A 16,385-nucleotide genomic window follows, 5' to 3' on the forward strand; every position below is an offset into this window, starting at 1 on the left:
GATGATACAAGATTTTTTTTCATACCAGATTTGATTTTTAGCGATTCCCCCCGTTCTCAATTTCTATAATAAAATCACAGAAAATACTTTCAAAAAATGCCTTTATTTCAATCATCTGTTCTGTGAGTTGTATAAGGGAGCATTACGGTCAGGATACAAGAAATTTTAATTGCAAGAATGCAGTCATCGTTACAGGAGGATAAAGATTAAATTTTACAACAATGTCTTAAAATTACAAGAAGTCATTTTAATGAGAAATAAAGATTCAGATTAATCTGATGTAACCAGCTCCTCCATGTGGTTCTGACATTTGTCAGTAATCAAGAGGATGTACATTTCCACCTCTACTGACCAGGTAAGCATTGAGGTAAAAATAAAAAAAATACTGTATAAACAAATACTGTATACAAAACGGAAAAAGAGCAACTGATAGAAATACTTAACTTTTTTGCTTTTCTTTATGTAAATAGCAGGAGAACAGTTGTTGGCAACATTAGCTTGGCCAATCTCTCCCTCCAGGAAGCCATCAAGCAGAACTGTCCAACTACAATAAAGATTAAAAAAAAAAAGAAAACGGAAAGTTAAAATAATAATGCCAAATGAATAATTCAGATCTAATGTGTTCTGGAATCTATTATTGACATTTTACAAATTTCACAAATCAGTTAGAAGGTTTCACAAATGTTCTATTTATTCAGCTGTGACTACAGAATAATATAGTTAGGTTTGAAATGTCTAGGTGTTATTTTTAAAGTACAACACATTAAAAAAGCTCAAGATAGTGAAAAATTAAGTGTAATCGCCCTTTAACTATTTTCGTATTAGATGCTACATTCGGAAGCTAACTTCAGCTTCGACTTTTAGCTTGGGCACAATATAGACAGATCTATATGTTTATATAGATATATATCTTTATCTACCTATAAAGCATAGATATGTAGATTGCACACTGCACAGATAATCAAAACACTTAACGTTTACATAGCACCTTTGTAAGCTTGTCCCTGTTAGCTACGTCAGACATATGAGGCATTATGATGAATACAAACGATTTATTAACTTACCTTCAAAGTTATTGTGAAGTTTTGACACATCCAGCTTTAAATCCTTTGTTGTTGTTGGAGCGTTTCAGGACGTCTATGATGCTATATAAGCATCATTAATAGTCCTGCAGCGACCGAGGAGCCACTGTTAACATACTGTTGCCTGCGCACCGGAATCATTCTATGTGGCATAAAAATGCAGAAGTGCTAAAGCGGAAGTCCGTGGCATATACCCCTTGTTCTCCTCATACCTCACCAGAGGGGTGCATCTCTCTTAGGTGCCCCAGCGGAACAAACATCCTGAATATTAGTTCCTCCTCAAAACTTTCCTAAATAAATGTCCTAATAGCAAAAAAATAAATCATAATGCAAAATGAAACACATGAACTAACCTTTAGTATTTTGATAGCTTCAGAACTTGTCTAAAATACAACAGAAATATATTAGCTTGATATTGCAATAAATGCTCGATATGTAGTGAAACCCAACCCAGCGGTCATTCCATGACTTTTTGTCCAACCAGCAATATCTTTTTACCATCTTTGAAAGCTTTGTCCAGGTTTCCTTAGGCCATTTTAACATTTTATTTTAAATGATCATATCCAGCAGATGAAGGCACATCTTTAAGAAACAGAAAATGTGATTTATCTTTTAAGCTTATGTGATTTTTTTTCTGGGATTTAAAGTTCAAAGTTGGACTTAATAACGAAGCCCAACTCTGAACTCCAATTTGGAGTAAATTTGACTTCACATAGATGGAGCCCCCTCATTGCTAGTAGTAGGAGGCAACTTGTACAAATCACCTGAATGAACATCAGTTAGACCTTCCTGATATAAACAGTGATTTGTAATGTTAATTCTGCTGTCCATCTGACCATCCATGTTCTGATCTGGTTCCAGCTGCTCTCCTGGGTCTGAAGTCGTCCACCGAGTTCAAGAAGAAAGCCGTGTGGACCAGAGCTTACAGCTGGTAGCTCAGAAGATCCATGGTGGGGTGTTACCATGGTGACATTTGTACACAACATCATCTCCTACTTGGTGAAAAAAACTTGAGTGGAAACTGTTGCTGTTGCTCTATGTTTAGTCATGAGTTGAGTCAGAAACATGTCTTTATTAAACTGCTGCAAAAATCTGGAATTTCTTTTTTCCTTTTGTGCAATCTGAAATGTTTGTTTGATGAATCAGAAGGTTTGAAAACAGAGTCATCCCGTTGTCCCTGAATAATCCAACTCAGTCATTTCTTCTTCTTACTCTTGTAGCGTTTCTCTAGATGGTGTTTCCTCTCCTTCAGCAGCTGCCAGACTGTTACTGAGCCTCCTGCAGGAAACACCAACACAGCTGCCGTTAGAAAGGCTGGCTTAGGATTTTATCTCTAACTCTTTTTTTTGATCAAATACTTTGAATTGTATTTTTATGTAAACAACACAAAGCAATAGCAAAGACACATATACCACAGAAATCCCTCCCATACCGGATCTATTACCCTGAGTTGTACCCCTATTGTTCTCGTATAACAGCCAAGTTTTGTGCATAAGTGATACAACCAACAAATGAGGGGTGTGTTGAAGCAGGGGAACATCTAAAAAGTACGTCTGTATTCCTTGAGGACCAGTGTTAGGAAATACTGATTTCGAAAAACCATTGATTCCAATAGTCAGTGGCCTGCAGATGAACAGCCAAGCAGTAGCCACAGACCCAGTTCCCTAGAGAGGAAAATGGAGTACCCAGAGAGAACATGATAACCCCAAAGCAGAAAAAGCCCAGGCTGGAATTGAACCCAGCACCTTCTTGTTGCTAGGCAACAGAGCTCTCAACTGCAGCTCCTGTTTGCAGTCATTCTGAGAATCCAAAGGAAACCTCATCAGAGATATCTCTGATCTGAAACATAATCCAGGAGAATCTTCAGAACATCAGGACTGGATTCTAATGTCCATCAGAGCCCAACGTAGCTGTTTCTATCTTTATAACAGAGAACCTTTGAGATGGGATGAAGATAAAATATCAGAAAAGTGAAAGCAACATAATGAAGGCCCCATGCAGTGTGTGTGTGTTTTCAGTCGGACTGCTTTCTTTCCTTACCCACAGCGAGAAGCGGCAGGTAGAGCAGCAGCAGGGAGGGCAGGTGGGGGGCTGACGTCTCCAGGTACGGCAGCGCCTCATAAATAATGACACCTGGAGAACAGAACTGGCCTCAGCTTCACCTGACTGCACAGGTTGGCAGCCCACAAACACGTACACACACAGCCGGAATGAGATCTTCTCACACACATCCCGTTTTAAAAATCTGTAGTTCTTTGGCATTCCATTTCCTGTGGTTTCTCACCACCTCCCTTGCACATCAGAACACCTAGTGTGTTGTTGATCAGTAGCTTACATTTAAGGTTTTATAAAACCATTCATGCCCCTTAATGATACCCAACTTTCAACGTCCTTTACAAAAAGGAAAGCGTGGCTGTACATTTGTTTCCAGTCAGTATTTTGTAGAATGAGGTGTCCAAAGTGCGGACGAGGGGTCCTTGGACTTTTATTCAAGATTGGCCTCCCCAGCAAAGGTGGTGGAAGGAGATTGTGATTATTTCATTTGGACAAAATTAGTTAGATACAACACAGAATATTTATCTTTTAATAAACCAGATAAATATATATATATATATATATATATATATATATATNTATATAAGTGGCCGAAATGGTTTTTTCCGTAGGCTCTCCGTGGGCTCTCCCTTAGAGATGAGATGAGAAGCTCGGTCATCCGGGAGGGACTCGGAGTAGAGTCACTGCTCCTTCACTTCGAGAGGAGCCAGTTCAGGTGGCTCAGGCATCTTTTCAGGATGCCTCCTGGACACCTCCCTGGTGAGGTGTTCTGGGCACATCCCAACCAGGAGGAGGCCCCGGGGAAGACCCAGGACACGCTGGAAGAGACTATGTTTCTTGGCTGGCCTGGGAAAGGCTTGGGATTCCCCCGGACCAGCTGGAACAGGTGGCTGGGGAGAAGGAATTCTGGGCCTCCCTACTTGAGCTCCTACCCCCACGAGCCGACGACCGACGGACGGAGTACAGTGACCCACATCCTGTTCTTGTACTGAGAATAGATTTAATTTTTGTATATACTTTTTCCAATTGAGTCCCACATAATGTACACGCTGCATGCCTTTCTTTTAGTGAGACAAACATGGAAAACTCCTTTTCAGAATTTGGCTCAACATTGACCTCTTTCCTACAAAAAAAATAAAATACTCATTAAAATTCTGCATAATTTAATGTAGAGCAGATTTTTTAAAAAAAACTGAACATTTTTTGTAGAGTTAGCTTTTAAAAAGTTATAGTTTTTATCTTTGTACTGTATCCTTGTACTTTCAACTTGTTGATTTTGGCCCATGGGAGAATAAGTTTGGACACCCCTGCTGCAGAACCATCATTGGTTGCAGCTTCAGTTTTAGTCTCTGGAACCAGTAAGCTGAAGATGTTTTTTTTAACATTTGATTGGCTGAAGTTTTGCAGCAGATTCTCAGTTGTATTTCAATCTGGACTTTAAATAGACCATTTTAAAACAACTGGCTAGATGTTCAGGGTGGTGGAACCTCTAACTCAGTCTCAGTTTTTCTGCATTTTTCTTTTGCTTCATATTCACAACTTTGTGTTACTCTGTGATGTAAAGTGAAGAACAATGAAGTTTCTGATTGAAAGGCGACAACATGTGAAACATGTTAGGGAACATCATGATTTTCAAGGCACAGCATGCATTCAGATTTCTGAAGCTTACTCACCTTCAATGAATACTGACAGGATGTATAAGGGGATCCAAAGAGAGTAACGGCTCCACAACATGGCGACGGAAGGTCTTTTCATAACACACAGAAGTTCATGAGGGTACCTGAAGTAAAGACAACGCACAAGATGTGACGGGCAACATGGGGTGCGTTCACACTGCAGCCTGAAGTGACCCAATTCCAATTTTTTGGACGTAATGTGACCTGTATCCGATCTTTTCATGGCTGTGTGAACAGCACAGGTCGGATTCTTTTACGAATGTGACCCATATCCGATACGTATCCGATTCAAATGCGGCCTACCATTCAGGTCGCATTCATCCTAACTGAACGTCACTGATTCTCAACAAATCTCACTATTCTGCATCCTGATACGTGCAAGCGGGAAGAAAAACAACAACCATGACGGACTATATGAGGATTAAGTTGTTAATATGTTCCGGTCGGACAACAACTTCAAATGTGTAAGCTAAGCTCCACCGTTAGCCTCCATGTTTACTTCCGCAAACACTGAGCACTTCTTTTTATGGCAGTTGACAGAACGCTGACGCTATTGCGCCCTCTAGTGCGCATGCGAGACACTTTCAGGTCATTTGCCCGTTCACACTGTTGAACGCATACAGGTCGCATTTACAGGCAGTGTGAACGTCCCCGGCAAAAAAATCGGAATTGGGTCACTTCAGGGTGCAGTGTGAACGCACCCATGAACATGCAGTGTGTTGCACTCTTTGACCTGATAAGGGAAGCAGTGTGTTGCACTCTTTGACCTGATAAGGGAAGCAGTGTGTTGCACTCTTTGACCTGATAAGGGAAGCAGTGTGTTGCACTCTTTGACCTGATAAGGGAAGTGTGTTTGGATATTACAGTTGGCAATGTCCTCTTTAGGTGTATTTCTACACAAATCCACTTCCTCTAATTGCACTTTAACTGAAGGAAGCAGAGTTAAATTCCAGTCAGCATCAGAAAGTGACAGTGTTGTTTTTTAACCAAGGCACAGCAGCACAAAACAAAAAATAATTTCGGGTTAGCAAGCAGCATCCCCAAAAGCCTCTGAACCTTTGTAAAAACAGACCTTGAAGTTCTGATATGAACACCATGGAGTAGGTGTGGGAAGAAAACAAATGGACTGTCTTTACTGACGTGATTTTAACTCTCATAATTCATGTGAGTTAAAATCAAATCAGATTGTTTTCTGATTTGATTTTGAAACGGGCTTGGTGCTCATAAGATATGTGACTGGCTGTTTGCTCACCGTAAGAGGTCCAGTATATTCCACAGGAAAAACTGCACAGACACCACTGGCTTACTTTGGATTTCTTCCAACATGATGACCATAATCAGCAGAATGTTTTTCTCAATCACCTAATCAAAGAAATCATGATGAAACCAGAGATTGGTTAAAATCAAAAAGGCATCGACAAAGAGGTGAACTGCTGCACACACTTGGATGAAGCGAGGAAGGAGCCGAGCCTTCTCGATGCCGTCTGCGATGTGGAAGATCTCCAGAATGGAGAGCAGCTGGCACAGGCTCATCACAAAACCCACAGAGTAAAACGTGTCTGCCAGAGCATCTGCAACGATCGCCAAACTAGAGAAACATCTAAGAGTCTTACTTTCACTCACAAGAGTCTTTATTAGGTACAGCTTGCTAAAAACCTCTTTGGATATAAGCAGTTTACTTTTAAAACTGCTTATATTGGGTTGGAGATTTGGTGACTGTGGACGCCTTTGAAGTAGATGAATTCATTGTCATTTTGAGATAAGCTGGTCTTCATAACATCCTGCTGGAAGCAACCATTAGAAGATGTGGACACTGGTCAAAGTCATGAAGAGTCATGAACATGTTCAGTAACAAATACGCAGGTAGGCTGTGGAATTTAAACAATGATAGTAACGCCAGTCCCAGTCAGTGTGGCTTCACCCGATAAAGTTGCAATAGAAGTTGCCCCCAATACTTTTAAATCGTTTGTTTGGGAGAATTTTGTGTTTCCAGTAGAAATGAGAAACGGCAACAGAGTTATTACATATTAACAAGACATGAACAATATGTAAAAACTTCAAGAATATATTACTGTGCACCTTGACTAACACTAGCACAATGCAAAGAGACCTTCACGACCACCACAAGTGAAGAAATTACCAACACTGCAGACATGCTGAAAAATGTTTTTGCATCTCAGCTTCCACACTCATGTGCCTGCTGCAGCATTAACAACATACATTGGCATTTTTACTGCAGGTTATATGAGGCCATTTTCTGTTATGGAAAATCTGGGATTTAGAAGAGTTCTTAATACTTTAGAACCAAAGAACAGCATTCTATCTCAACAAAGAGCTCAAGGCCAGAGTTGTTGGCTATGACGAGTCCAGGACGCTTGTCGCTTGCTGACCGGCATCAGTGGAACTTGAAGAGTTGGCGGCAGCTGAAGGGCCTGAAAATCCTCCCCTTAAGACTGGTGTATGTCTTAGACCGATGTAGAGGCTTGGGAGCTGGGGAATCACAAAGTGGCACTGGGAACAGAGGCGGATCGTCCTTGCATCCCTCAGAGGCAGGGGGCTGGAGAGAACTGTGGTACTCAGGAGACTGACAAACACTGTGGAGCTTCGGAGACGGGGTAGTCTGGAGCCCAGGAGCTAGCTGTACAACCTAGCTCCACGGCTGTGGAAACCTGGAGCCTGAGGTGCTGCTGCTGATGTAAGAATGGGTTCTGATGTTGCTGGCTGGGAATGTGGCAGGAGACGTGACTGCGGCTGCTGAAGATGAAGCCGCGGCTGGAGATCTGGAGAGTGGAGTCCGGGAAGGAGTAACAGAAGGCTGGGACCAATGTAGAGCCGCTTAATACTGGATGTGATATGCGCTTATTACTAACCTGGAGGTGGATTGTCAGCCATTACTGCCAGAGCTGCCTGATGGTGCCACTCTGCCTCCTTCAACAACCCCGTTAAGCCTATGGAAGGGAGATTTGGAATCTAGTCCTGCACTGCATTTACTTTGTCGCCACAAAGCAAATCTTCGGGGTAGTGAACATGTTTTTGCCATGGTGTCAATTAATTCTTTTCTAAGTGAGTTGTAATTGTTAAAATTCTCTGAAATACAGGAATTCTGCTGGGTCCTACTGGCTGGATCGTTCTGTCATGTTCAGTGTTTGTAGAGTGGACCCATTAAGAAGCAGGTATGTAACGTAGAGTTGATTTTTTTTGTGATTTTAATGAAAAGATGAAGAAACTTGCAGAGGAAGGCAAAAAAGGAACAAGACCATAAATTCCAGGGGGATCCGACAATGGGGAGCAGACAGGAATGATGACAAGAAGAGAGGATACTAATGAGTCAGAAACAAAGGCTTAAATAATGGGGAGATTGAATGCTGAACCAAATACCTGGGCTAACGAGCTAAGTGATTGCAGGTGTGGGTGAAGGGGGAGAGAAGGTGGCACAAGGGGCAAGGAAGAGTACACAGGGAAAAGGGAAGTAATTCTAACACTACAGATTAACTTGACTAAAGAAACATAATAAACTAGCATGACAAAAAATAACTATAAAAATTAAACATAACTAGAAACACTAAGAACTGAAGCAAAGGAAAACGAGAACAAGACAGATCTAACCAAAATAAGAAAGTAGCACAAAAAAATAATGAAACTATGAATGAAATCAAACTACAAAGCAACCGCCCAGGATCCTAACAAAAACCTTATTTGCACTTATTGTGAAGGCAAAATATTTGTAAATAACATAAAGAAAAGTTAAGTTAATCGCCAAGTTGTCAACCCCACTGTTGACAACTTAGCGATTTTGTCATTAAATTTAGCAACTTTTAGACAAAACATTGGTATCAGCCAAATTCGGAATCAGCAACACAGGTTTTTTTTTATGATCAGTGATTAACCAGAAAACTGTAATCCATCCACCTCTCGTGAAAATTCCAGTAGATTGGTAGGTTCTAAAATTACCAAACCGTCTTGCCTGATGCCAACAACCATCAATCTGATATTAAATTTGATTTTTCAGAAAAATATTTGCTGTATTTTGGTAAATTAGCAACTACAAAAAAAGGAAACAAAAATTGAAACAAGCATCCTCCTGTAAATGTTGGGATTTAAAGGCTTCCTCAGGCTGGTTTTCTTCTGCTTAACAACCTGCAGTTTTAGTTCAATTAATTTCCCAGGTGAAGGCCAAGATTTATCAGTAATCCAGAACTTCTTTCATAAAAATAAGCTTCAATTTATGTCTAGTTAGCCTGCACTTCAACATAATTACCTCCATCTTTTTTTACATTAATGTCAATTAAGTTCAGTGTTATTTCCACAGGAACTTTTTAAGGTAAAAAAAGTTCCACAGGATATAAACGTTTATATATAAATGTATAAACTGCATTTATATACAGTTTTAAACAGTTTATGATATCCATTTGATAAATTTCAGTTCATTCCAATGTAGCAGATTCTGATTCAAATCCAGTACAGTTTAGTTTCCCATTCCACAGTTAACAATCCCAGGACAACAAGACTTGCCTATTCAATTCAATCTTCCTTGAACCTATCTGCCACCACAAGCAAGTACTGGGCAACAGTGGAGAATAATACCTATTACCTATTAACACCTATTACATATTAACAAGAAGAAACCACCAAAAGAAGCACTATTTGATAAAACGATTGTTGCAGAGTTCAGTCGCTTTCATTCTCTGTTGCTCATCACCCCCCACTTTCATGACCCTCAACCTGTTCAATAAACTTAACGTAAAGTGGAAAAACCAGCAAGCCTGGTGCTGACTGTGCCGTTTGGCTTCAACCAGATAGATCCAGCTTTCTGTTGGGAAAATACAGTATGTTGACTTCTTCAATTCAAATCATAGAACAACAATGTAACCTGCAACAAGCTCTGGAGAGGCTTTCGGCATTCATGTTGGAGGACAGAAATGCAGCAGAATTATCATCCATCCATCCATTTTCTTACACCCTTGTCCCTTAGTGGGGTCGGGAGGGTTGCTGGTGCCTATCTCCAGCTAACGTTCCGGACGCGAGGCGGGATACACCCTCGACAGGTCACCAGTCTGTCGCAGCAGGATTATCATATTTTATTCTTTTTAACTTACCTTGACCAAAGGTAAAAAATCTTGCAATGGTGTTAGCCAGGATCCATGTGTGACCACAGAATTGGAACAAGTTATAGGAGAAAATGTAGACCAGCCTAAAGCTGTACCTGCGGGAGAAGAAGAAGTCACAAAGATATTTAGTTCTAAAGACTACATAATACTCAGATACACTGGATTGATTTCATATCTGTGAGATGCTTTATAAGATGTATCCTTATTTGTATCTTCTAGCACCTCTTATCTCTCTCCGTTTAAACTTGATCCTGAAATGTCCATTCTGCTGGAACTGGACAGTTTATTGTTGAAACTTCACGGGTTGATGCTTCATGCACTTATGTGATGCTCTTATGAGTTTTCAGCACAATAAATTCTTAAGCTGAACATTATTAAAGACCTTGGACTGATCAACATTTTTAACCTTGTACAGATGGTGGGTTTTATGTCTGCTTATGACCTATTGATGCTGGTGGTTCACTGCAAAAAAGTGTGATAAGAGGGACTGTTGAGGAAGAAAATCTCATTTGGAGAGAGGTCAGAGGCATATGCAGAGACTATGACAAACATCATCCTCAACAGTCTAACAATCTTAACTGATAATATATAATGCATAAATAATGGATATATGTCGGACAGGATGCATGTTCACCTTATAGACTAACCCACCTTTACCTGACCTGCTGACATACTGCATCATTTTGTAGTAATTGTCTGCAGAGCTGAGCCATTATGTGAGCATATTATTGATCAGTCACCATTTGTTTTCATAAATTACTCTGAGAAGAATCGGATGACTCACATCTTCCTTACTTAAATGTTTTCATAACTTCACAACAGGGGAGGCCAATCATTGGCCAAGCGGCCCCATAAGCGCAAGCACTTTCCCTCCAAAACAGGTGGTGGCAGCGGTTATAATATCAATATTCTTCTGTATTTATTAACATAACTTAAAAAAATTATCTATCTTTAGTAAATTATCCGTATGCTGTGCGTGAAATGGCTCTGGTTTCAATCAGTTGGTCACCTTTGAGTGAGCAACAGTCCCATCCTGGCCACCTCTATGAAAATTCTCTGGCTCCGCTGTCTGCTGTGACAATGACGGGTGAGGATATATCAGAAGGAACTGCTAAACTGATGCTTTTAACTCTGCAACATCTCCTTCTTCTGAGCCTTGAAGGGGAAGTATTATGGGTTTTCCAGGCACATAGTGTCATTTTATAACACAGTCAAGTAATTATGTTACCTCCCAGGAATGGATGTCCCAGCAAATTTGTCCCAAAGTTAGGAAATGCTCACAAAAATGACAAAAACTCTAAATGTTAATGTACTAGCAGTGTTCATGGAAAGAGACCCAACAGGCATGGCTGGTGTGGGAGAGTTGAAGGAAAAAGTTTCTCTTAGGTTTATAAATTTGCATCTGATTTAAGAACAAGTTTACTGGAATAGTATTGTTTGGAAAAGTTTGTCCAAAACACACATTTGGAATAAAAAATGTAAAAAAGGTAAATTACAGTTACAGTGGACTCATGGTTTTAATGAGGTGAGGGAATACAGCCACATAGCTTAAAAAACAGAATACTTGAGATCTCCTCTATAAATATTTATAATTGTGAATTTCAATAGTTCAAACACCAAATGTTTTAATATGCAGTAATACACACAGTGGAAACAGTTTTAGCACTACTCTAGAAGCTAACAGCAACTGTCTTCCATATTGCTCTTCTTGGAGGTTCAGCCATCAGCATCAAAGAAAATGACTGGCACTAATTGTTTGACTGTTTTGCAAAGACCATCCAATAGCGTGTCAGGTAGCATTGAGAGTAGGTGTTTCAGCTTCGTAAGTAATTTTCCTTTGATTATAGACTTTATGAAAAAAAATCTGAAAATAGACAAATAGGCCTCCTGGGAGTCCAGTTCTATTTGGGCCAAGCAGACTCCACAAGGGGGCAGTACACAGTGGACAGCACATAGACAACTGGACATCAGTCATTCTGATCAATTATGTCAGGGGAGAAATGAGTGCTAGACTCATATTCACTCAACGGGAAGAGCTCTAGACTGAGGTCCACCGCTTCTGCTGTTGATGCAGCAGAAGCGGTGGACCTCTGCTGGTGGTCCAGCAGAGGTCCACCTGCTGGTGTTGATAGTGAAAGTTTTCTTCTCTGCCTGGCCTTCTGCTGCTCCTCTACTGTTAATTGCCCTTCTATGGGAATGGGAGGGATCTGCCAACTTTGACTGTGTGCTTTTCACCTTTAACCGCTTAGAGATGCTCCCAGATAGGTGATGTAAGCTTACACAAGTATGGGTCATTATGTGAGAGTAGAAACCAATCAATAAAATCCACTAAAACATGCAAATCACCTCCATGCTATAAACACTCTAAAAACAAAAAGCATGCAATACAAATAGAAGTGCACCGATTGCAGTTTTCTGGATCACCGATCTTGAAAAAGCCTGACCTATTGATTCCAATTTTGGCCAATGCTGATGTTTTTTGAAAAGTCATTAAGTATAGTGACAGAATAGGCACATTGGTGACAGTGGGGTGACCTGGTAGGCGGGACGGTCAGTCTGTCTCTCTCATGGGCAGCAGAAAGATACAGGGGCTGATTTTAAGACCTTTGTGGAGGAAGACCATCAGCTCATAACCCAAAATTAAGGAAATCAGAGAAGTTTCACCATCTGACAAAGCCAACGGCACAAAGACCTAATAACAGCTATTGGCACTGTTGCATGGTGGGGGAGGCATGGTGATTTGGGTGGGGTTTTTTTAGCCTCAGGACATACACAACTGGCAGTTTTTGAGTCGACCAAGAAATCCTCTGACTCAATGTGAGCCGATGCTTAGCCCACATTTCAAGAATGGCTGAGAAAAAGAGTAGCGGTGTTAAAATGACTCTACCAAAGTCCATTCCCCAACATAACTGAAATATTGACGAGTGGAATGAAATTCTTCTGACAAAATCAGAGTGTAGAACCTGTTGTATTTTAGATCTAGTAACATTTAGAACAAAAGCCATATTGTTTTTATTATGTTCTGATATGTGAAACTCTAAACTTATTTTTACTGTGACTGTATGCTTAAGAATAATGTCAATGGGTTTCACCAGAATAAAATAAAATGATTCTAACTGGGGAAATTCCAGTTAATTATCAGCAAATAATAACAGCAAACATGAAGAAATTTATACAGTTGTATGCAGGGAAAAAACAACACAGATATGATTAAATAAAAAAATAAAGAAAATTATCAACCTAGTTTTTCTCCCTCACACTCTGGGTATCTCAGTGGGTGTGGCAGTGTTTCAAACCTCATCTGTAGCTAATCATTTTGGTCTAAATAATTAAAATGTTATCAGGTTTCAGATCATTTAATCAGCTCAAACTAACATATAAAACTTTAACACACGTTATTCTAATTGTACTAGCTCATGCTGTTGACATGTTCTATCGCCACAGAAAATGTAAAACACTAAATGACCCAGATAGCACATGATGTTAAATCAACGTTGAAAAATAGTTAGTTAGCCCTCAAACATCTTTAGCTTTGCCGCACAATTAGTTAGAATCGTTGATTTTTGGTTGAAGTTGACAAATGACGGTGGATCAACCATCAAACAACCATCCAATCCAACCGTTGAAACTGTGTCATTGAATCAATGTTGTTTTGTGGTTGAAATCTGCTGACTGAAAAGCCGAGGTCCGATTAATGGTTGATTTTAGGTTGAAGTCGACAAATGACGGTGGATCAACCATCAAACAACCATCCACCTCTAGCCATGTAACTAACGTTGAAACTGTGTCATTGAATCAATGTTGTTTTGTCGTTGACATCTAATGACTGAAATGCGTTTGTCTGATCAACATCTCATGAATGTCAGCCGAGATCTGGGTCAGAGCATTTTATTACTGAGCGGGTTATCATGTTTTAAATTAAGCACTGTAGAGGATAGTCGGTGCTGATTCCTTTCTGTACATTTTCTTACTTGTTCWTAGCAATTCTCACTGACTGTTTGCGTGCGATATATTGACACAAAAACATCTACAACTTACTACAAGGAGTGGAGCGGTCCACCCCCACCATTTACATGAGTGGGATGGCCCAAMCACAMAGCTGYTTYGCTGTTGGCTTGTTGGCAAAAGATGTTAATTCAATATTGAATTATTATCACAAAGGTTGCATGTATGGTTGAGGTCAACAACTGACGGTGGATCACCTATAAAACACACTCTAAAAAGAAAATAGTTGAACCAATTAATTGAATTGCTTCTGTAGGTAACAAGCAATTCAATTAAGTTTATCCAACTTAATTTATTAAATTTATCCAACTTAATTTATTAAGTTTCACCAATTCAATATATTATAATCATCCAACTCAATTTGTTAATTTATTTTTAACAAATTTATTAAGTATGTTTAAGATAACAGATTTAAGTCAGTCTTACTCAAATCATTTAGTTTACTTAAAAAATGGTAAATAAACTTACATAGCACTTTTCCAGTCATTTTGACCACTGAAAGCACTGCACACTAGTTTCACATTCACACATTTATTTAATGCACAGACCAGTTGAGGTTACGTGCCAGGGGTCACGTTGATATGTGGCAGGGAGATGGAATTGAACCATTAACCTTCCGATAACAAGACAACCCACAGGGAACCTGTCCCTGGTTAGCTTGAGTCATGGTGTGAAACGAGGGAACTTTATTTCAAGTAAAGTCAAAGTGAAGCCAGTGTGTTTCAGCACTGGTCCTCCAAGCCCTGCAAGTTTTAGGCATTTCCCTAATTCGGCACACATGATTTAATTGATGTCTGATTAACAGGGTTTTGCTGAAATGAAAACACGCAGGTCAGTTTGCCTTAAGGACAAGGTTTGGGGAAGAACTCATGATTTAAATGTTCAATCAATGTAAGCTGTTTTTCACACCCCTCTACACTAGGGCTGTATAAATAAATTGATTTGGCGATATATATCGATATTTTCTGTCCTCGGAAAGTATCGATTTTTCATCAGCGAGTATTGATCCGTTAAACCATAGGGGTCCATAGCATTATAGCTCTTTTTTAACATCTAGTTTGTTACGACTCCGCCTCCCTCAGTCTCACTTTCAACTTGAGCTTAAAGTGCACATTATAAACTACACACCAGTTTTTAAATTGTGTTAATAGGCCAGGTATAACTGGAGTTATGCTAAAATTAGTCAACCATATTTTTCCGATTGTCAGAAAAATGTCAAAAGCGCCGCCATTCCGCGGCTTTTCCGATGACGTGAGAGGGAATGAGCTTCCAAACTTACGAAAGAAACGAAACATTAGATTCCTGTGTTTTTGGACATGTAAAATCTTCAATAAATAACGATGGGCTGTATTTTGTTGCTGTGAAGCAAAATCTGTGAGATCGCAAAATTAATGCAAATTTCGACTGGTAGCATTCACTTCGTAATTAGTTTTAGCTGTATATAAAGGATTGCCTGAAGAATAAACATGGGTTGATAACATCCGAAGCGGGCGCGCAGCGGCGCTGTGTTTTGAGCAGGAAGACGCTCAAACCCGCAGCCGGAATCCGCGGCGCAGAGAGGATTTCCATGATAACAATGGCTGATCGATCATTCTTTTTTTTTTTTGTAGATATGTTTATTAATTTTGTTTAATAGAAACAACAACATAACACAAACAAAAAAAAACAAAAAGCAAAAACAAAACAAAAACAAGAGCTCAACAGTCCAGTCCATAAGAGACATAAAAGAAAAGACAGAGRGGATGAGGGGGGCACACATGTTTCCGACATTGTAACGATTACACCTAGGCATTTATAAAAGCTCGGGACAAGATGGTGGATACGTGTCCTTCAGCATAGTCCAGGAAGGGCTTCCATATCCGGACAAAAGTATCCGTCTTAGAGTGGATTAGACATGTTAGGAAGTCAAGAGGTATATATTCCAAGACAAAAATAGTAGATTTATTGGAGATCCATTGTAACAGAATATTCTTTCTAGCACAGAAAGTAAGGACATTATACAATTCACTCATGTTTTGATTTTGAATATGTTTATTTGGTAGACGAAGGAGAAGAGGGCGCAAAGTATAGAAAAGAAATGGCCACTCCACACGGTCGAACGCCTTTTCTGCATCCAAGGAGACTTTAAGACCATCCATCGCGCGCCGCTGACACAGCTGGATTACGTTCAAAAGAYGTCTGAGGTTATTACAGGAATTACGCCCCTTGATAAAACCTGTCTGGTCCATCCCTATCACAAGGGGTAGAATGTTTTCCAGGCGTTTTGCTAAAATTTTGGACAATATTTTTAGATCAACATTAAGTAGTGAGATGGGTCTGTAAGAGCCACAGTTTTCTGGAGGTTTTGATTTCTTAAGAATCAAGGATATATTTGCTTCTCGGAGGGAAGGGGGGAGAACACCTGAACTAAGTGAATCATTCAGCATGGCTAAGTAGGGCTTAGATAGCAGATCCATAAA

The 16,385-nt window shown here is 39.8% G+C and overlaps 2 protein-coding genes across 5 annotated transcripts in view; one reads left to right on the forward strand and one right to left on the reverse strand.

Annotated features, from left to right (window-relative positions):
* Positions 1 to 2,177, forward strand: part of focad (focadhesin) — an 87,259-nt gene extending 85,082 nt beyond the window's left edge. For both annotated transcript variants that reach the window (XM_008434901.2, XM_008434902.2), the window contains exon 44: positions 1,944 to 2,177. In XM_008434901.2, the coding sequence (XP_008433123.1) occupies positions 1,944 to 2,017 (74 nt within the window). In that variant the 3' untranslated portion in view covers positions 2,018 to 2,177. The remainder of the gene's footprint in view (positions 1 to 1,943) is intronic.
* The window catches only part of hacd4 (3-hydroxyacyl-CoA dehydratase 4), a 22,323-nt gene continuing 8,048 nt past the window's right edge, over positions 2,111 to 16,385 (reverse strand). Inside the window, exons 2-8 of one of the 3 annotated variants that reach the window (XM_008434903.2) lie at positions 9,910 to 10,016; positions 7,684 to 7,761; positions 6,257 to 6,384; positions 6,066 to 6,175; positions 4,811 to 4,917; positions 3,123 to 3,215; positions 2,111 to 2,360 (exon numbers count right to left, since the gene is read on the reverse strand). In XM_008434903.2, coding sequence (XP_008433125.1) covers positions 2,278 to 2,360; positions 3,123 to 3,215; positions 4,811 to 4,917; positions 6,066 to 6,175; positions 6,257 to 6,384; positions 7,684 to 7,761; positions 9,910 to 10,016 — 706 coding nt within the window. In that variant the 3' untranslated portion in view covers positions 2,111 to 2,277. Of the gene's footprint in view, positions 2,361 to 3,122; positions 3,216 to 3,759; positions 4,261 to 4,810; positions 4,918 to 6,065; positions 6,176 to 6,256; positions 6,385 to 7,683; positions 7,762 to 9,909; positions 10,017 to 16,385 lie in introns of those variants that run through there. The other 2 variants (XM_008434905.2, XM_008434906.2) reach the window with 2 other exon arrangements.

This window comes from Poecilia reticulata, linkage group LG18 (genome assembly GCF_000633615.1).
Source record: "Poecilia reticulata strain Guanapo linkage group LG18, Guppy_female_1.0+MT, whole genome shotgun sequence".
NCBI classification, from domain to species: domain Eukaryota; kingdom Metazoa; phylum Chordata; class Actinopteri; order Cyprinodontiformes; family Poeciliidae; genus Poecilia; species Poecilia reticulata.